This window comes from Piliocolobus tephrosceles, chromosome 13 (genome assembly GCF_002776525.5).
Source record: "Piliocolobus tephrosceles isolate RC106 chromosome 13, ASM277652v3, whole genome shotgun sequence".
In the NCBI taxonomy this organism is placed as follows: Eukaryota; Metazoa; Chordata; class Mammalia; order Primates; family Cercopithecidae; genus Piliocolobus; species Piliocolobus tephrosceles.
In genome coordinates, this window is record NC_045446.1 from 30237433 (window position 1) to 30258321 (window position 20889).

The 20889-nt window shown below is 52.0% G+C and overlaps 2 protein-coding genes across 5 annotated transcripts in view; one reads left to right on the forward strand and one right to left on the reverse strand.

Annotated features, from left to right (window-relative positions):
* ABTB2 (ankyrin repeat and BTB domain containing 2) overlaps positions 1 to 5822 on the forward strand; it is a 209434-nt gene extending 203612 nt beyond the window's left edge. The window contains exons 15-17 of the mRNA XM_023185512.2: positions 2151 to 2219; positions 2544 to 2657; positions 4326 to 5822. Coding sequence (XP_023041280.1) covers positions 2151 to 2219; positions 2544 to 2657; positions 4326 to 4523 — 381 coding nt within the window. The 3' untranslated portion in view covers positions 4524 to 5822. The remainder of the gene's footprint in view (positions 1 to 2150; positions 2220 to 2543; positions 2658 to 4325) is intronic.
* NAT10 (N-acetyltransferase 10) overlaps positions 1 to 20889 on the reverse strand; it is a 53699-nt gene that overhangs the window by 2824 nt on the left and 29986 nt on the right. For 3 of the 4 annotated variants that reach the window (XR_004228421.1, XR_004228420.1, XR_004228419.1), the window contains exons 20-31: positions 19883 to 20016; positions 19635 to 19683; positions 17379 to 17475; positions 17170 to 17280; positions 16096 to 16268; positions 15459 to 15578; positions 14981 to 15079; positions 14449 to 14522; positions 13268 to 13351; positions 9132 to 10715; positions 7326 to 7484; positions 1081 to 2000 (exon numbers count right to left, since the gene is read on the reverse strand). Coding sequence is in view for 1 of the 4 variants with exons in the window: in XM_031933807.1 (XP_031789667.1) it covers positions 10607 to 10715; positions 13268 to 13351; positions 14449 to 14522; positions 14981 to 15079; positions 15459 to 15578; positions 16096 to 16268; positions 17170 to 17280; positions 17379 to 17475; positions 19635 to 19683; positions 19883 to 20016 (1050 nt within the window). In the remaining 3 variants the exon portion in view is untranslated. Of the gene's footprint in view, positions 1 to 1080; positions 2001 to 7325; positions 7485 to 9131; positions 10716 to 13267; positions 13352 to 14448; positions 14523 to 14980; positions 15080 to 15458; positions 15579 to 16095; positions 16269 to 17169; positions 17281 to 17378; positions 17476 to 19634; positions 19684 to 19882; positions 20017 to 20889 lie in introns of those variants that run through there. The other variant, XM_031933807.1, reaches the window with a different exon arrangement.

Sequence of the window (20889 nt, forward strand, 5' to 3'; positions counted from 1 at the left end):
TGAGGCATACATTGTAATTGTACTACTAGTCACATAAAAAAGAGCAGGTGAAATTGACTTTAATATTTTTGAACTTACAGTATAGCCAAAATATTATTTCAACATGTAATCAATGTAAAAGTTACTGACAGCCGGGCACAGTGGCTCACGCCTGTAATCCCAGCACTTTGGGAGGCCGAGGTGGGCGGATCACCTGAGGTCGGGAGTTTGAGACCAGCCTGACCAACATGGAGAAACCTTGTCTCTACTAAAAATACAAAATTAATCCCAGCTACTCAGGAGGCTGAGGCAGGAAGATCACTCGAACCCTGGAGGTGGAGGTTGCAGTGAGCCGAGATCGTGCCATTGCACTCCAGCCTGGGCAACAAGAGCGAAAACTCCATCTCAAAACAAAACAAGTCACTGAGCATATAGCCCAGAGGGCCCCAACCCTGCCCTTCCAACATTGTGTCCGCAGTCTCAGCTTCCAGGCGGCCCACTTAGGACAGAAGGAAACCCTGCTGCCCTTCTACAGCTGGTCCTGTCTGGGGCCTTTCCTCAAGCAGCCTGTCTAGCCCCGCAGGCTGCCTGGCTCCAGGAGGCACATGACCTGTATCCTGCTAGGGACTGCCAGGCTGTGCAAAATTCACCCACGTCCGCCTGCTGGCTGCCCAGCTCCCACAGCAAGGCTCCAGGTGAGCCATTCTGATCTGACTTCTGTGGCCTCATATGCATTCAAGTGGCCTCAGGGAGATCCATGTGCCACGGATCCCAAGACTGGGCCTTGCCAAAACCGAATCCTAAAATGCAGGAGGTGGCCTTCCAGGCCAGGAAGGGAGCTGCAGCCTAAGGTGGCTGGCAGGCCTGGCCCCAGGGGCTGCCCCAAGGCCATCCCTTAGCAAAGAATCCCAAAAGGAAGATCTGACCTGCCTGCCTGGTCCCCCAACTCCAACCCTATATGAGGGGCATTCCAGGCACTGCTCCTGCTGGTGCCACACCTTGCTGAGCACCCATTCAGTGCCCTGCATGGGGAGGGCAGAGGGACCCGGGCATGGCTTGCCCAAGGCACACACTGTCTGGAGGGAGCAGACGGATACTTACTATGCCATCGTGAGCTCGCCATCCAGGCTCCAGCAGGGGCTGAAGGAGGCCGTGGGAGCTTCCCAGACCTCACGAGGTGGGGAGAGGCTGACATCTCCAGGGTGGGCCTTGGCCAGCATCTCCTGATGCCTGAACGAGGCTGGCAGGCCCGTCTCCCGACTTCTCTCCCTGCAGTTGGGCCTTCTCCTAGACCCTCTGGTGCCTCTGCAGCCTCACGGCTGGTCTTGACAGAGCCCGACTGTGCCGGCTGGAGCTGTGTTTACTTACACACTTGCCAGCTCCTTGCTGGGGCCGTTTCTTCAGCCAGCCAGAAAGAATTGTTTTTCTTTTTCCAACTGGGAACCTCACTAGGCTCCAGCGTGATGGCCGAGTTTGTAACTGAAACCTCAGCAGAACTAAATAGTTCCCAGTCCTGGACCACCTCATCTGGGAGCCCAAGGCGGGCTTGGGCTGTCGAGGGGGAGCTCTGGGCCTCTGGGCCTGGGCTCCGCGCTTTCTCTTTGAGGGAGCACACCTGAGACAGAGTCCGTGATGGACTCTCACCTCCACATTGGATCCTTGTACAGACAGGGGAAGGCAGGAGACAGCGTCCTCCAACATCCCTTCAGAGACCCCCCATTGCTACTCCCTGTGTAGAATTTAGATCACACCAGCAATGAGTCACGTGGGGCCAGGCATGACGCGAGTCCTGCTGCAGGCATCAGGGGAGCTGAGGGACTTGAGCCAAGTCATCTTCCTTCCCTGGGCCTCAGTTTCCCCAACTGCAAATAGGAACTTCCCTCCTGGGCTCACGGTGTTCTTATGAGGATTGTAGGGAAACATTCCACGGAGGGAGCTTGTCATCCGGGCAGGGACTCAGGAGAGAGGGTCTTGGAGTTGGCTTCTAGAGGTGGCGTTCCCGGGACAACACAAGTCTCAGCCTGAGCAGGAGAGGGAGGGAGAGACAGAGCTGGGGACCTGCAGAGGGACAGGCCCCTGGAGGTGGCAGCTGGAGCAGTACCCTGTGGGGCCGGCAAGGACTTTCATGCCTCAGGTCCACGTGGCATTCACCAGGCCTCTTCCCACCACAGATGCTGATGCAGTATCTGTACTACGGAGGAACAGAATCCATGGAGATCCCCACCGCTGACATCCTGGAGGTGAGACTCGGGAGAGGAGGAGGGGGCCTGCGCCAGGGGCCCCGGCTGCTCGGTCTCCCATTTACCCCCTTCACAGAGGTAAGGTGGCTCTTCCTCTCCATCTGACTGGAAGAGCGAGTCCCAGAAACAGGAACTGTGCACACCGCTGAGCCCAGCCTCAGTGCGTGCCCCAGCGGGGATGGTTAGGTCCAGGCGGATGAGAAGGTAGTGGGGCCTGAGGGCGGAGGCAGCAGGGCACATGGCACTCAGGAGCTTTCTGTTCCATGCTGCCTGGGCTACTGGTCTGGCCATGGGTCCCCAAGACCTGCTCTGCCTCCCTACCAGCTGCTGTCAGCTGCCAGCCTGTTCCAGCTGGATGCCCTGCAGAGGCACTGCGAGATCCTATGCTCCCAGACTCTCAGCGTGGAGAGCGCCGTGAACACCTACAAATATGCCAAGGTGAGGGCCAAGGATGCCTGCTGGCCACCTCCCACCACATGCTCTGCTCCACGGGGGCCTCGGCCGTGTGGCCGCACTGGGGATGAGCTATAGCGGAGATGCAGGTGGCCAGGCTGCTCGAGGGCAGAGTAGAGGCTGAGGGAGGGTAGGCAACTCTCTGTAGCCTGGGGTCACTGCTGCCCACTGGCCACATGGTAGCTTGGGAGGTAAGCTTTTGAGCCAGGTGCATCCTGGTTCACATTCCAGCTCTGCCACCTGGGCAAGTTGCTGAGCCTCTGAGTCAAATGAAAGCCCTAGGTATTTACTTTTCCCCCCTACCTGTGCCTCCCCAGCTGCCCCATCTCAACAAGCGACATGGTCACTGCTCAGTTGCTCAGACTCAAAACTTAGGAATCATATTTGATTTGTAAAAACCCTCCCAAATGCAAGCCATGTACCTCTGAAACACACCAGCAGTTTCTCCACTTCATCTCTACTGCCCTCGCCTTGCCCTAAGCCACCACCATCATTCTCTTGGACAATGGCATTGGCCCAGCCTCCCTACTTCCTGGCCTCAGCCCTGCAATCCACAAGGTTGTTTAAAAAGTTCAAAAACCATGACCAGGCACAGTGGCTCACACCTGTAATCCCAGTACTTTGGGCGGATGAGCCAGGAGGACCAGGAGTTTAGACCAGCCTGTGAAACATGGCAAGACCCTGCCTCTACAAACTCGCTGAGTGTCGTGGCATGTACCTGTGGTCCCAGTTGCTCAGGAGGCTGAGGCAGGAGGACCACTTGAGCCCAGGAGGTTGAGACTGTAGTGAGCTGTGATGCCACTGCACTCCAGCCTGGGCGACAGAGTGAGACTTCGTCTCAACACACTCCCCCCGCCCCCCAAGAAAGTACAAAGACTGTGTTACTCCCATACTTAATCCCGCCAAAGGTTCTCCACCTGCTGCAGGCTAAATAATAGCCAGCCCTTATCATGCCTTCCAAGGCCCCCAAGGTCTGCCCACATCTCCCTTCACTCCACCATGCTTCCTTCTCAGCGTGCCCAGACCCCAGGGCTTTTGTGACACTTCCCTTTTCCTGTAAAGCTCTTTCCCGCCCTTCATCTTCATCAGCTGGTGTCCCCAGGCCTCCCCTGGCCTCTCACATGCCATCCTGTCACATTGGCTTTACCTCCTTCAGTCTCCAGCACCGCCTGCAGGTACCTTGTCTTTCGTTCCTCAGATTCTGTCTCCCCTAAAATAGGACATCAGCAGCACTGCAGAGACCTTGACCTCTGAACTGAAAACCCAGAGCGGCCCCTTGATAGTTGTTGAGTGACATCCTTATCCAGCATTTACCATGTGCACATTCACATGCCAGGCCTGGTGCTGAGCCCTGGACACCCAGTGGTGGACAGTCCCTGTTCTTGCCCTTAGGATGGGAACTTCCAATCCAACAGGGATGACTGCCACTTAACAGGGCAGCATGACAGTATGACACAGGCAGGAAAACGACAGGGGCTGGAATAGTTCAGAGTTAGCAGAGGTGGCCTCAGGATGCAGGGACAGGGAACGCCTCCCCTGGCCAGGGTGGGGCTTAAGCAGGGCCGTGGCCATGGGTAGGTGGTATTTGGGGGTGAGGGTGAGTGGGGCTGCACTAAGGACATAAGCTTCACCCCTCCTCTCTCTGCCCGACAGATCCACAATGCCCCAGAACTGGCCCTGTTCTGTGAGGGCTTCTTCCTCAAGCACATGAAGGCCCTGCTGGAGCAGGACGCCTTCCGGCAGCTCATCTACGGCCGCAGCAGCAAAGTGCAGGGCCTGGATCCACTGCAGGACCTGCAGAACACCCTGGCGGAGCGCGTGCACTCTGTCTACATCACCTCCCGGGTGTGAGGCAGGGGGCGGAGGCTGCCGGCGCCAGGGCCTGTGGAGATGCCAGGTCAGGCTAGGGTTGTAGGCCCTCTTGGAGCCAGACCGCGCACCCTCATCTCCTCTGCTCTAGAGCTGTTTGTTTGATAGGCAAAGGAGAGATGTAGCCAACTGGTGGCCCTCCTCCCCATCCCGGTCTGCCCCTCAAGGACAGCCATGCACTCCCCCTGCGTGTCGCTCTCCCCTCCTGCAGGTCAGCAGCTGGTCCTGATCCACCTCTGCCCAGGCCCTCCTAGGGCCTCAGTAAATTCAGACCATCCCAACTGGGGCTCTTGGGGGTGCGGGAATCCTTATGAATGTATAGAATGCATACTGCCTAGGCCCCAGGTCATCTATAGTAATTCAAAAGCTGGTATTTTTCTTCCTAAATGTCACATAGCAAAGGCTGCCCAAATCCCTGAACTTTTTCCTCAAACGTTTGACAGGCTTGATGTGGGCATCCAGTGGCCTGACCCCCCCCCCCCCCCCCCCGTCACCATGACTGCTGCCACCCCATTGTCTTTGGTGCCTGGGCTTCCAGAGTACCTCCCATCAGGACTATCGGCTTGCTCAGTTAGCAGCAGAGGGCATTTCCTCAGCTGATGGTTTCTGAGCTAAGTCTGGCATGGAGGGGTAGGGGATGGGGTACTGTGTAGGAATGGCCTCAGCTCTTGTTTTGCTGTGGTTTTAGGGGCCAAAGTAAATGGGTGGATTCTGGAACCTCAGGCCTAAACTAGGTTGCCTTTGTGGGGCCAGGAAGCAGAGCCCCCTGGTTAAGTCTCTCTGCTCCTTTAATGTAGGATTGAGAGCTGGGCAAACACTTCCCACTGGGAACTGTGGCTCTTGGAGATAAAGGACGGGGCATTGATGGAAGATAAGGGCCGAGAGAAGAGGCCTTTCTGTTGTGTCCCCTCCCGGCCTTGCCCTCGAATTCTGCAGGCCCCAGGCTCCCCTGACACCTGTCGTATTTATGGAGCAGACACTGGGGCAGCATCAGGCACAGCCTGTCTGGGTGCAACCTCTTCAGCTGTCTGGCGGCACCTTAGAAACTATTTATTCACCAAAAGCCCCGGGCAACTCAGGAGGTGTCACTCAGGTCACCCTGAACAGCCCCCAGGGGCTTGCAATCCTGGAAAATATTTTGACTAGCTGCTTGGCTGGATGTACAAAGAAATAGGCATTATTTTATTGCTGTAATATTGTATGATACTTTAACTGTACAATAATGTCACCTACTGTAAATGTACTATGGTTTTATTAACAATAAATACTCATTAACGATGACCTTGGCCTCACTGCTCCTAGAAGAGGGTTACTCAGAGTTCAGAACTGGGGAGGAGCCTCTTAGGACGAGGAAGAGATCCCGGAGCTGACTCTCACTCAGGTCTCCTGCCTCTCAGAGCCAAGACCCTACCAAAGCCATTGCTGTGGCCACCCAGCACTCGCCTCTCCCCACTCCTCACCGGCCCTCGCTCACATTATGTGCCACTGAGCTGGACAGGCACCAAACGACTGAGGAATATGACACCATCAGGCTTTCCTTATCTCCACTCCCACCCCCTCCACAGCCCTTTATGTGGGAGCTATTATGGGGGTTGTCTTCAGAGGTGTTTGCCAACCCTGGCACATCCCCACATGGCAGAGCCCAGCAAAGTGGCGGGAGGGCCTCCTTCACCCAGGCCCAACCTGGCCTGATTTGAGGGACCTGTCCCTGGGTGAGTGCTGCCTCCAGGCCCAGCTGAGCTAAGCTGGCTGTGCCACCACAAGGCCACTAGCAGAGGTAACGGAGGGAGATGGTGAGGCGCTGACTCAGCCCCAAGAGTGTTCTGGAGCCATGGCTGTAGTTTTAGGTGCAAAGTTCAAGCACAAATACAAGTTTTTAAAACATTCCCTGCCAATTGGCTGGGCATAGTGGTGTACATTTGTACATCCCAGCTGCTCAGGAGGCTGAGGCACGAGGATCACGGAGCCCAGGAGTTCAAGGCTGCAGTGAGCTATGATCACCCCTGCACCTCAGCCTGGACAACAAAGCAAGACTCCCCAAAGAAAGTCACCTGCCTGCAGAGGCAGGTATAGAAATTCCTAAGGTCACTGGGAACCTGAAGCAAAGTGGCTGTGGGCCAGTGACTGGCCATGACTCAGGAGTTAGGGGAATGCTATAAAGATCCCAGTCCCTGGGAAGGCCCAATTCCAGCAGAGGCTGCGCAGGGCAGCTCGAGGCCCAGCCTGGGGCCCTGGGGCCGCACAGACCCATGGTGCCCTCTGGGGGCCACTGGGAGGGGGCGCACTCCCCCGCACCATCTTTCTATGCAGTGGCCAAGAAGGTGGTAGAGCGGGCCGCCCCTCCCCAGCACTTGTCACACAAAGTGGCTACCCTTCACAGGTCTGTGTCCAGCGTCCCCACAAGTTGCCCCATCCCACTGCCCCACGCCTCGGTCAGTACCCAGTCTAGAAAGCAAGATCTAGTTGCATTCTGGCTCCAGACGAGGGATCAGCCCTTTCCTCTCCTGAGAGGGTGAGTTGGGGGTTGAGAGAAAGTGGAGGTGGGAGAGAGGGAGCGGGCCCCTTAGAGCCTGAAGGTAGCAGGAATACTTTTGAATAAACATTAAAAATTAAAATAATTACCAAAAAAAAAAAAAAAAAAATCAGACGTGGTTCCAAGGGGCTAGGACCCAAACGGACATAATCACTTACCTGGGCAACTGGACCTCCTAATTCGGGGCCACTGCTCACTGCCTGCCTGCTCCGCCTGCTATGAGCAGCCACAGGCGGGCTCGGGGGAGTTACCTTCTTACTGGAGCCCTTGAGTACCCAGGTGCTGAGCGCATGGGTTGCATCCACAGGGATTTCACTCCGCTCCAGCAGGTCCACAGGCAATCATAAGCTGGTGCCTTAGCGGTCTCCAAAGAAAACGCCTCTCCAGAAGTGGCGGGTACCAGTCTGCTCCTGCACCGACAGGGCTAACACTGAGATTGTTTTTTTTGAGGCTATCTGGTTTCTTTCCTGCATTCAAATCTTCTCCTGAAGCTTTCCTTTCCTTTCTGCTCTCCGCCTGGAAGGCCAGTTATCCTTTTCCACATCAGTCCCCATGCCAGACGCGAGGTGGCTAGAGCTTTCTCCTCAACAGAACCAGCCTGGGCAGGAAGCCCCAGCCTCTCCCCCTTTCAGGCTGCCTTTCACGTCCCCTTTGCAGGATCCAGATGATGTTTAACTCGAACCAATTGTTCGTAGAATCAAGGGCATGCCCCTTCAGGGACAATCCCCTGAAACTGTCTATTCAAGCCCAAGGGGCTTCCAACCCCACCCCCTCCTCTAGGCCTGCAGAATGGCTGCGGGTGGGCCTCAGATAATGAGTCTACATTTTTCCAAGGTGACGGTCACTTATTTCTGCCCCTCCCCCACCTCCCAGCCTCAGCGGCCCCCTTTGTGTCCCGTCTCCTGGTCACTCTGGAGTCCTCTGGGACTGCCGGGCCAGATGAGCAGTGGAAGCACTGATGCAGGCCGCCATCAGCTCTGCCTGGCGAGGGGGCATGGGGGGCGACCATTCAGTAACATTCTTTGTTCAGGCTTCTTCAGCCTCTTCCCCTTCTGGTGACAGCATTCATGGCTGGCCTATCTGAATTCATTTCGCAAGTGACATTTCCTAAGACAGCCAAGCTTTACAGATGTCACTCTGTCTGGGGGCCAGATGGTGAAGTGTGGGGGAGCATGCCTTTTCCGGTTTGAAGGAGAACCCAAGATCATGACCACAAAATGCAAAGACCCAAGCGTGTGTTTAGGAACACACACTTTGCAAATAAAGAGGCCTTGTCCAAGGATACAGAGATATTACAATGAGCCAGACAAGTCTGACTGCAAAAATGCATGCTCTTTGCTGCCCAAGTGAGACGGCTTTTCTAGCTTAGGTTGTGGTTTTGGAACATGGCCAGTCCTGGCCAAGGGTGGTGGCTCACGCCTCTAATCCCAATACTCTGGGAGGCCCCGGCGGATAACTTGAGGCCAGAGTTCCAGACCAACCTGAGCAACGTATTGAGACTCCATCTCTAGATAATTTCAAAAATTAGGCAGGTGTGGTGGTGAGCACCTACCCAGCTGCTTGGAAGGCTGAGGTGGGAGAATGCCTTCAGCCCGAGTGCAAGGCTGCAGTGAGCTATGACTGAGCCACTGCACTCCAGCTTGGGCAACAGAACAAGACCCTGTCTGTTTTTAAACCACCACCACAGGTAGTCCTTATTGAGTATTCTCAGAGCTGGCATGTAACTGAACTTGAACAGCTCTTCTAGTTAGATCTGATGAGTGCCCAGAACCCAGAGAGATTGAGCGGGCACTTACTCTGTGCCAGGCACTGTTCTAAATGCTTTCCATTCTACCCCACCCACTCCTCACCACAACCCCATGACGGGGGTGCTATTCCTACCACTCACACTTTGCAGAAGTGGACCTGAAGGGCAGGTAGGATCAAGTAACCTGCCCAAGGCCACGGTGAGGGTCAGGGCAGAGCAGTCTGCCTCCAGAGCCCTCTCACCTTGCACCCAGAGCAGAGCCAGCTGGGGAGACTTTGGGGGTAGAGACACTAAACAAAAGCTTCCTTACCTGTAGGATGATATGCCTGGACAACTTGCACAGTCCCATCCAGCTCTGACCATTTGAGAATGTGACTCTGCTTTTGGTCACACTCTAAGAAAACCCTCTTTGAAAGGCAGGCTTGGGCACCCACCTGAGAAAATAAATAAAAATTATTTTCATGCCCTCACCCCACCACCAGCAAAATTTCCTACAGACCTAACAGAGGTCTGTGGCCAGGAAACTTCAGTTCCAAGAAATGAAAGGCCCCTAAGCTCATGTCCCGACAGCCTCGGTGAAGGCTCAGCAGCGCTAGGGTCACGCACAGAACCTGCTCTTCTCCCTCTGGGAACAAGTCCTGGGAGCTGCATATGAAATACCCTTAGGCTGAGAAGTTACTGTTTCCTTCCCTGTCCTTCTCTGAACCTAGACAACACATCAGGGCTGCAGATTCACTAGCCTGGATACCATGAAACAAACACACCAAAGTATGTGTAAAGACACCAGGTAATCTCGGTTCCCAACAAACAGAAGGGACCAAGTGACCTGGAAGGAGCTGGGAAGGAAATGAGGCAGTTCTAGCTGGCTTCCAGCCACCACACCAAGCCCCTCGAGGTGACCACAACCACCTGCCACTTCTCCCGCAGACCTCTGGGCTGGGAAGCCCTGGATACACTGCTCACCTCTGGCCTTGATACCAACGCCTTCCAAATTCCACCAGGCAGCCAAGACCCACCAGAAGAAACTTCCACGTGTGTGGATTTCAGAACGCTCACAGGCAGCTGGTCTTTCTAGAGTATTATTTATTAAAAATAGATTCTCTATCCCTCCCCTCACCCCTGCGAGCAAAATGGCCTTTCCCAACATCTTCTCCCAAATGGATGAGATAACAGGTCTTGAGGACGCAGATGTGGCATCCTACATAAACTACAGGCTCAGGCGTTTCTGGGACAGTGGCTCTACTGGAGCCAAGAGTGGAACAGCACAAGACGACATCAGCAAACCCTGGTGTACCTAACTGCGGGCTGCCATGGATGCCAGGACGAACTGGAGGTCCTCCTGCTCCAGGCACAAGGCCACAAAGAGAGACCCAGAGGCCCTGCAGCAGCCCCCTGGGCACCACCAGAAAGCAATGTACTTAAGGGCCTCACGGGGACGAGAGGCAACATGGCTTCCACATGTGCGGGAATGAGCCTAAAAAGATGGCCCAAAGCAAAATATGAACTTATAGGAAAGGAGGGCCCTGGACTGGGTGGGGAGAGAGAGACTCCTGGCAATTCTAGGTGGCAGTGCCCAGCCATCAAGTTCTAAGGAGACCCATTTGGGAGTGACTCTGCCTTCAGCCAGGTTGAGCTCACAGACTGACACAGGCCTGGAGGCTGAATCCGTGGCCAGCTTGCAGGTGTGCCAGGACCTCTTGTTGCTTTTAACAGTCCAGCCAGAGAGGGTTCAGGAAGTGAGAGTATCTTCCCATGATCAAACACTGATGCCAAAGTTTCTCTTCACTATTTCTTCCGCTTCAGTTTCATATCTTTTTTGTTCTTTGTATCTCTATTCTTCAACTTCTTGCTCTGTTTGGGTTCTTGTTTGGCTTCTAACTTCCTTTTCTTGTCACTAGAGAAAAATCAAAAATAGAAAGAATGAAATCTGTACAGATCTGAACATCTGAGACTGCTTGGTTTTAAGCTTGCTTTGCTTTGTGAAAAAGGGTTTCCACCGTTTGAAACTTGATGTAAGGACACCCAATTGGACGTAAATGTTCTCTGCAAACCTATTGGGGGTAGGCATTGTGCTGGGGCTGGGGACACACCACACAGACCAGTTCCTGCCCTGACCCAGCTCTTAGTCTGTGGAAGAACAAATCTTGATCTTAACACCTGAAATCCGGGTTCTCCTCAGAGCTCGGTACACTCTGCTCCCCTCTCCCAAGACAGATCTAAGGCACCACAAGGATTCCCCACCACCACTCTCACCACTGCAGCGACTCCGGAAACCAGACATATTTATCCCAATGACCCTGAAGACAGTCCTTAATACAAGGTATGAGACTCCAAGGAAAATCCTGCCATACTTTCTGATGTGCTACTATTATTTTATTTATCCTACATGAGAAGAAGAAATCCCAAACAGCAGGTGACACCCTGCGACCAGTCCCTGGATTCTTCATTGATATACTGGCACAGGAATCACTCAGCAAACGGCCACCTGCCATTAAGAAACATAGGTTTAATTTTGCTCTGGGAACAAATACTTCCCTACAAGGAGACAGAGAAGAGTTCAGTCCAGATACCATTAAGGTTGTATGAATGAAGTACCTCTCAAAGGAAGAAAAAGAAATGCCTCAGAGTATTCAATGATAGCTACCAGCATTTTTAGCTCACAAAGTTCAAGCTTTCACATTTACTCAGAGCCATCAAGCACATCAACAACCACACAGCACTGGCTGGTTGGACTCAAGAGGCTTCTCACTACCAGCAATGGCCAAACAAATGGCAGGAAAGGCCAAATTCTGCAGGGTGAGGAGCTGAGGCTGTCTCCACAGCAAGCACGCTCTCCAGCCTTTTTTTCCAGAGAAAGCCACCGTGCTCAAGGCCAAAGCCATCATGGGTCCTGTGCTACATTTCCCATACTGTACAAACCAGAGACAGGTCACACCGACAGTGGGCTTCTGTGCTGCACCACAGAGCATCTGGGAAATGAGGCCAGCATCGATGCTGGATCCTTCAAGATGCCACAGTGACTAATGGAGACTCTGGAAGATAGTATCTGATTTCTGGGATCTATAGTTCCGACAGACACAAGGTTTCCTCTTTCCAAATGTTTCCAAAATATAAGCTTTTAAGGAAACCAGTAACTAGGGGAGTGCCAAAATCTCACCCTCCCCATCAACCCCCAAATCAGCTGTGAAAGCCTCAATTGCAGAGGCTCTGGGCAGGGAAGGCCTCATTGTATTCCCAAGGAGAACTGATGAAGGGTCCAGCCTAAGTTATTTACAAATGCACCACTCTGCAGATAAGAAGCTTGGAGTGAAGATTTTCAAAGAGTGGTCTAGGGACTGCTGGGGTCCCTAAGACCCTTTCAGGTGTCCACAAGGTCAAAATGTACTTGTATTAGTATGAAAATAGTTATTTGCCTTTTTTCATTTTCATTCTCTCACAAATATTCAGTTTTCCAGAGTATAAGATATGACAGCACAAGAGTGTCAGTGCAGACACAGACATGAGTATCCAGCTGCCTTCTATTAAGCCAGATATTGAAGAGATTTGCAAGAATGTATATGTAAAACAATGCCACTCTTCTCACCACAATTTTTATGAGAGTATTTTTCCAAACAACTGAATCCATTATTACTGTGAACAAATGAATATTTTTAAAATTTCTCAGTTTTTCATTTATTTTCTTTTTAAGATTTTTTTGTGGAGACAGGGTCCGCTATGTTGCACAGGTTGGTCTTGAACTCCTGGGCTCAAGCGATCCTCCTGCCTCGGTCTCCCAAAGTGCTGAGATCACAGGCGTGAGCCACTGTACCTGGCCAGTTTTTCATTTCTAATATGGGAAATTACAATAGATATAACCAACAAAAGTCCTCTGGGGGCCGTAATTGTTTTTAAGAGATAAAGGAACTCAAAGACCCAAAACCTTGAGAACTGCTGGCTCAAAGGAAGGACAATGTAACAGTTAAACCTATGGCCTTGCAGTAGAGAAACGTGGAGTTGATTCTAGCTCCAGCTCTCACTAGCTGTGTGCTTCTTGGGAATTTACTTAACGCCGTAGAGCCTTGGTTACTTCATCTGAAAGCAATGACAGTAATAAAACAGCCCCCTCATGCTGTCATCCTGAAGGCTGAATGATGAAAGCCCACAGGCAAGTCTCAGCCAGTGGCAGCTTCTGGATTTTTCCCTCAAGCCCTTCTCCCTGATAGGCCCAGCGCCCGGGCATGGCTGACGAATACAAAGAGTGAAGAGATCCACGCCTAAGAGATGGCCCTCCTGGTCCGTGGGAGATGCACTGCAAGGGTAATGGCCAAGGGACTCTCAAAGGGAAGAACCATGACTTTTCTGTCAAAGCTTTTGCTCCAACCTCCTATTTTCTAGTCAAAGTTAAAGAGAAGCAGAGAGGCCAGAATGCCTCTTCCGCCAGACGCAGGTCAGACCTTGGGCCCTCACCTTTTCAGGCTGATGATCGAGGCATTTGGCCCAGCTTTGTTCAAAACTTCATTCCACTCTTCATCGTCCCCACGGATTATGTATCTTAAAAAAACAGAAGGGAACTATCAAAGCCTGCTTGAAAGAAGACGGGACTGCTTAAGAGAAAATACAGCAGTGACAACGTTCTTATCAGACCTTTCCTGTCATGAAAGCCAGGCTGAGCAGTGTCAGCATTTAAACAGCAGAAAGGACAAAGGGGACGAGAAAGCAGGAGGGTCAAGAGATGCTGCGCTTAGCTCTATGGATAGAAGCTCCACAGGAGCGAGGGTCACCAGGTCTGCTGGCGGGGGTCAGTGAGGACAGTCCCGCACAGAAGGCGCCTGCCTGGCTTCTCCCACATGACTCTCATTAACACCCCCCAAAGCAGCTTCCTGTCGCCCCCACAATCTTCTCACTCACTCCCACCTCCAAGCGTTTGTCCACCAGCCCTTGAACTGTGCCTCTCCCCTCCCTCCCTTCTCTTTAAGATTTAGCAGTCCTGGCAAATCAAGGTTTTGATATTACAAAGCTGAGGGCAGAAACTACAGCTCGATTCTCTGACCCAGGACTCCTGGCCACCTCCATCTCACACACCCAGCAGCCACCATCACTAATGACCCAGAAACAGGACTACAGGTCACAGAGGCTCAGAGGCCATGAATTCTGGAGTTATTATTCACATCAATCCAGGCGGTGGAGGGAGAGGCAGCAGCACTACAGCTGAAGCTCAGAAGGGACTAGGATCCCCAGACGGTTTTAGAGCAAGGGGTGTTTTGCTTGTTTGGTTGGTTTTAGCAGTAGAATCCTTTCTTCAAACAAAGTCACATGTAAAAGCCAAATAGAGTGAAGTAACCATTAAAGTGCATGCTCGTCCAATCAGCACCCCCACTCCTGGAAGGACCCGAGGTGTGACCTGGAGCCTTGGGGATCGGAGAACACAATTTGAAAGTCAAAGTGGCCGCACTGGTCTCGGGAACCTAACTCTTCCAAAATTATACAAACAGGCAATTAGAAGGTCAAATAGAACTGTTAGCGCTCCTAAAATTGATCCCATGAAAGACACTTCCCAGGGCACCTGGGATATGATTAGAAGAAACGTGTAGGCAGATTCTTAGGGCCCCAGAAGCCAAGGCAAAGCCCCTGCTTCCCACAAGCCTTACTCGGAGAGGTCCATGCTCTTCAGCTTCCCCACTTCTTTCTTGTGTTTCTCCTGAAATTCCTTTGCTGCTTCATCCTGTGGTTAAGGACCCATATAGAGACTAAGTCAGAGTCAAGGACTGAACCAAACACAGGAAAAGGGGAAGCTGGGGTGGAATAGCACAATGATGAGAAAACATTTCCTTCTCTTCCGTCTACCTGCAAAAACCTTGTAGGCAGCTCTGATTATTTTAAGGTAGCTCTGTATATAAAATATGCATTTAAGAAGTCACCAAAAAAGACAAAACATTTACAACAGATGCTAGAATCCTGCATTCATAACATACACACACAATCAGTGGCAGGCACAACTCTAGGCCTGCGTGTGCTCAGACAATACTGGGTCCATTTGCCCAGTTAAATCTATGGAATAGCACTTAGCTCAATGAGTGCAGAGGACTCTTTCTAAAGCGGAAGGGGAAGACGGTCTGCATTCACAGCCTAAGGCAACTGATGGAAAAGCCAGGACTCCCGAGGCCTTGAGTAGGGACATACCAGGTCATCACTGAGGGTCTTCATCGTGGGCTCCATGACCACATCTTTCACTGCCACCATCTGCTCCTCAATGGCCTTTTCCTGAATTTCATTAAACAGCTACAAAAGACAACCACAGAGAGGCAGAAGATGAAGGAACAGCAGGGCCCAGTCACCCGTGACCCAGACACTTGGTGTCTTATAGAAAGGTGTGCATTTTGAAGACACAAAGCAACACTCTACAGTTTAGGAATATGGATATTCGCAGGAAGAGTTGAAGAACACAGACTGGATATGTACCGAATTCCTAACAGGGATGCCTCTGGGAGAGGACACACACAACTTCACAGATTTTTCAGAGCTGAAGTCCCGGATTTGTGTGTGTGACGAGATGCAGCAAACACAGCTAAATGCTAACATGTGTTCACCTCGGGAGCAGGGAGTGGGTTCTTTGCACTATTTGAGAGAGATCAAGCCCCTGCCCTCAGGCCGAGGTTACCTTCACAACTTTGCGGATGATCCGGTTGAAAAGTCCCATCAACTGGCCTGAGGGCAGCTCAATCTCCTTTTCCAGCTGGTCCACAGACTTATGCTGCAGGCCAATCCCCAAGAGAAGAGCCTAAAGGATGGAAAATCTGCTAGGTGGGCCTCTAGGACAGGCCCTTGTCCATTAAAATGGCGCCAAGAACTAGAGTACTCTCTTGACCAAAGCTATTGGTACAAAGGCAGACTAGCACTGTGTATATTGGCATCTTCTCTCTCATCCTGTTACTGAGACCACCAAGAAATGCTGTCTTGTCTAAATCCCCAAAATAACTTTTATCCTGACAAATACCTGCTTCACAACTACAATAAAAGTTTGGGATGTTCCTGAACCTCTGCTAAGGTGGAGTTAAGTGTCAGGGCAACGTAGCAGGGTGGAAGCTGCAGCTCTCACTTCGTATGGCTGGGCACGTTACTCGACTTCAGAGCCCAGGTTTCCTGACCTGTAGAATGAGGAGACCACTACCTACCTATCAGATCTATGAGGAATTAAAGGCACACAATTATGTCCAAGTGCCCAACCCAACACCCAGCAAACAAACAGCTCCACAATCCTCGCTTCTCCTCCTCCACGCAAGCAGCAGGTAGCCTACCGACTGAGCCGCGGACAGGGCCAGGTCCCCCAGCTGGTTCAGGAAATAGACGCGGGAGATGGCCGGGATCATGTCCATGATGAGGTGATAGTCCACCATGTTCCGTGAATACATCTCCAGCCGCTTCAGGTCATAGGGGAGGAAGAGTGCTTCCAGCTCCTCCCGGCTTAGGGCTGTCCACGGGACACACAGCCAGACAGGTTAGGTTGCCCAGCACCCTCATGAGACAGCACATAGCCCCCAGGCGGCACCCTAACACACAGAAGCATCTAACAGGGCCTGGCAGCCATACCACACAGCCCTGGCCCAGAGGGGCACCAAATCTGCTCCTGCCATAAAAGGGGAGGCTCCGGGCCATGTGTGGGGAGGGGACAGCTGCCACAGGACCCTTGCTCAGTTCCCATACTCAACACATGGACCAAGGAAAAGCTCCCTGTGGCCTAGGGTTAGCGGAACACAACTACACTCTTTCCCTGCTTTGTCACTTGATTTGGTGTCACAGAATGTGTGTAAACTCTGCCCAGCTCAAGATATACAGATTTCTTCATCAAAATATAATTGGCAAAAAAGTATATACACACACACACACACAAATATATGCATGTTATACCTACATACTTATGTATAAAATATGCAATAAAACTAATCTTACACATTTTTTGTTTTTTAAATATTCAAACAGAATCTGTATGCACAAAGCACTGTGTGCTGTTGGCTACAGAAGGCTAGCAGCATGTTCTTATTACAATTTCATGAATGAGGAAACTAAACCTCAGAAACTAAACCTCACTCCCCTAGAGCACAGATGGAAATCGGCCTCCATAACAAACCAGCTACATGAACTAAATGGACACCTCTGACGTCAAATTGCACAGCCAGAGTCTGACCATGAAAACGAAAGACAACACAGCCTGGGATGGAGCAGAGGCCTGGCAAGTGGGTGGTGGCCAGCGAGTGACTGCAGGCTAGAACCAGGCCCTCAATTTCCAGCCCACACCCTTCCTAGGACACCACACCCACCTCCAACACAGCCAAGCCACTCCCAACCCGCCTCCCTGTCCCGGCCCGGCTCACCCGGCTGGGCTGGCTTCCCCATGTTCCTGTTCTGAATGATGTTCAGAGCCAGGGAAGGAGAGAAGGTGCAGAACTGGTAGGAGAGCAAGGCTAGGAACCGTCGTCGGAAATCTGTGGGGTGCCATCACGCAGAGTTAGAGGTCTGAAGGCATCCCCGGAAGCCCCCGATCACCTCGTTGTCTCCCCCAGAACCCCCACTCCTCAGTCACCTTTCCAGAAGGCTGCAAGCCAGCCTCCCTGGTCAGCCTCTTCCTCATCAGTGAGTGTCTTCAGCATGATGCACGAGTGCTCCCCAGTCAGGTCATTCTGGACAACACAGAGGTTCAACTGGCACCAAGAACCCCCTTTTTTGAACAACCCATCATTGATGAAGGGTAAACACTCAGAGAAGAAAGGCTTGGTGCTTCCGCGGGCCTCTCCTTCTACCTGGGCTGGGAGAGGCGCCCTTCTCAAACACAGCCCTCGCCTTCACCTTCCTCATATCACCTCAGTTCACATGCAAGGGCTACAAAGATCACTGTCCTGCAATCTCCTCAGAAGTGTCACAGACACAGAGCAGAGGTGCTCGCTCTTCCGGGCCTGCCTCTTGCTCGGGACCTGCGGGAGGGAAATACCTGTTCCTCTCAGGTGGATGCTGAACTCAGTCATTAGGGCTTAAGCTCCACACAATCCAGTCTACGTGGGTTTGGTGCCTTACTGCAGGAACTCCAGGGACAAAACCTGTATCTCAGTGCTGGCAGCCAGTCTGCAAGTGCAGGCTTCTTTAGGTGCTAAAATTGTGACTGTTTTTACATTTTCTACTACATAACAACAAAGCCCATACCATAAAAACACCACTATCAAGTCACAAATGAACAGTGCACAGTACAAGACCACATGGACACACCGCAGACCACACCGCAGCTCACTACACTAGCCTGCGTTCTCCTTGCAGCTGACAGCCGAATTTACATCCCCAGCCTCCACCAAACGCACCGACAGAGAACCAACCCATCTCTGTGGCTCCCTGCCTGCATGGAAGCAGCCCAACACCCAGCGGTCCTCACCAGTCCCACTTTAAACCATCGAACAGACACTAGACACTAGCCTCGGATACTGGCTTTGCCCTAAACCTCCAACACTTCCCTCTCAGCCAATGGACTCCCCTCATCTGGGAAGACAGAAGCACTCAGAAGAGAACGTCGTCATCCTCCCAACCCCAAATCAGCCAGTCAACTGATGCCTTCCATTCCCATCCTCTCTGCCTTCCCTGGGTCCGAAGGATGAAGTAGGTGGTCACCTCTCTTCCTGAGTCTCGAGTCCCATCCACCACTTCCTCAAAGCCTGCACTCTGGCAGTCAGTCCCCCTCACCTATACCACTACTTGTAGAATCGAACCCAGCAGCAAACAAACATTCTCTAGAATTTCCCATCTGACAATCCCTCTTTAGCTTCCATTTCCCTCCAGCAACCTTGTTTCTCTGCTCCCTTTCGCTTCCTGAGAGTCGCCTGTTCCCCTTTCTAGTTCTTTACCTCCTCTTTCCTCTGGCCAGGCCAAAGCCTCCACTCCACTGCAGCTGCTTCAATGCAGCTCGCTGCTGCTGATGAATCCAACGGCCAGCTGTCCTTATCCTCCTCATCCTCTCTACAGGGCTGACTCCCATTCCCACTTCTTCACCTCGACGTGGACATACCCCGACTTTCTCCTGCGCATCAGGGCTGTTCCTTCTCAGTCCTGTACGTGCTGTGTCCTCCTCCTCAGTCCTCTAAATGTTAGCGTCCAAGGAGTCACCCTCATGTCCTTTCACTGGCTCCAGATATTTTTCATTCACTCAACAGAAGTATTTACTGAACACATACTACACAGCAATTGCTACTCTAAGTGCGAGGAATGCAGCAATGAACAAAACAGACAAGAGCTCCATGCCCTCGTGCAGTGCATTTTATTATGAATATGCTGATGGCTCCCAAAGCTCCATCTCTAGCCCCAAACTTCCCTACCTCCATATTACTGTAGTCTAATAAATGCCTAGACCACATTTCCACTTGGATGTCCAATAGGCATCTCACATTAATGTCAAAAAAGAACTCCCACTCTTCCCTCCAAATCTGCTCCTCCTGCAGTGAGTCCCACCTCCGACAGCACCTCCAACACCCAGTTTCTCAAGCCAAAACTCTAGGAGTTACCCTTGATCCTCCTGTCCACTCTCCTTCCTCAGAATCTGATGAACAAGCCCACGTGTATCTCTGCCATTTTATGACTAAGCACAAGACATGCACTGTGTAGTCGGGGAAGAAATGTGTGATGACGTGACCCGTCCCTGAGGATGGCTATTTCCATGTCCATCAGAATAAACCTCTTCAGAGGCGCAGCCACCTGCTCAGAGCAACACAGCAGGGACGCACTAGGGCTCTTTGCAAGGACAGGCCTCTCACCTACCACAACAGCAAACCTAAACCTCTCCTCTGCCAGATGTCTCACTCACCGGGGTCTGTCTCAGATAAACAGGAACAAATCCAGCTCGTTTCCAGAACCTGCAAAGATACAAAGACAGTAGGTCACTGTGTGTGGCCTCTGGGGAGCGGCTGACAGACACACAAGGGCAAGCACCAGGAGAGCAGGCCACGAACAGCAGGCTAGCACAGACACCAGCTACCAACAGACACACAGCCCATAGAACTCTTCTTTCTCAATGCCAAGGAGTGATGCTGAGGAAGGAGGGCAGGCACTTACTTGAGGAGCCTGGGGGTCAAGCCATAGGAAACACCCAGGTAATCCAGGCGCTCAGCGGGCCTCTCATTCAATTTGAGGAGTAAAGGAGGCAGGTCCTTCCGGGGAGTGATGACCTCTTCCAGCAAGCTGACAGCCTGTGAAGATGCCAAGGAGAGAACACAGTCCACTTAACAGAGGGAGAGAGACATCGTCAAGCAACCCTGCCACAGCTCACTCTGGACTTAGCACAACAAAAACTGGGAGAGGTTTCTTGGTTTGTTGCTGTGGTTGTCAAACTATGGGAACACCATAGTCAAGCAATCATTCCCACGTACACAAAACACCTCAACATGCATGGAATCACACTGCTCTGGACCTCCAGAATGCAGGAAGACAGCCACAGAGTTTAGGAATGACTGACAGAGGCCAGGAGTGGTGGCTCATGCCTGTAATCCCAGCACTTTGGGAGACCGAGGCAGGTGGATCACCTGAGGTCAGGAGTTCGAGACTGGCCTAGCCAACATGGCAAAACCCCATCTCTACTAAAAATACAAAAATTAGCCAGACGTGGTGGTGTGTGCTTGTAGTCCCAGTAACTCAGAAGGCTGAGGCAGGAAAACTGTCTGAACCTGGGAGGCAGAGGTTGCAGTGAGCTGAAATCATGCCATTGCACTCCAGCCTGGGAGGCAAAGCAAGACTCCATCTCTTTGAAAAAAAAGGAAAAAAAAAGAAAAAAGAAATGCCCAACAGATTTACAAAGGGACAGACAGGTTCCTATGATCCAGCACGAAGTCCAGGTTCTATCACCTGACAGCCTTAGGAAGTGACAAACCTCTGAGCTTGAACTTTTTTTTCCCATTGCTTGAGACAGGGTCTGGCTCTGTCACCCAGGCTGGAGTCCAGTGGCGAGATCACGGCTCAAGGCAGCTTCAACCTCTGGGGTTCAAGCAATCTTCCCACCTCAGCCTCCCAAGTAGCCAGGACTACAGGTGTGTGCCACCACGCTCAGCTAATTTTTGTATTTTTTG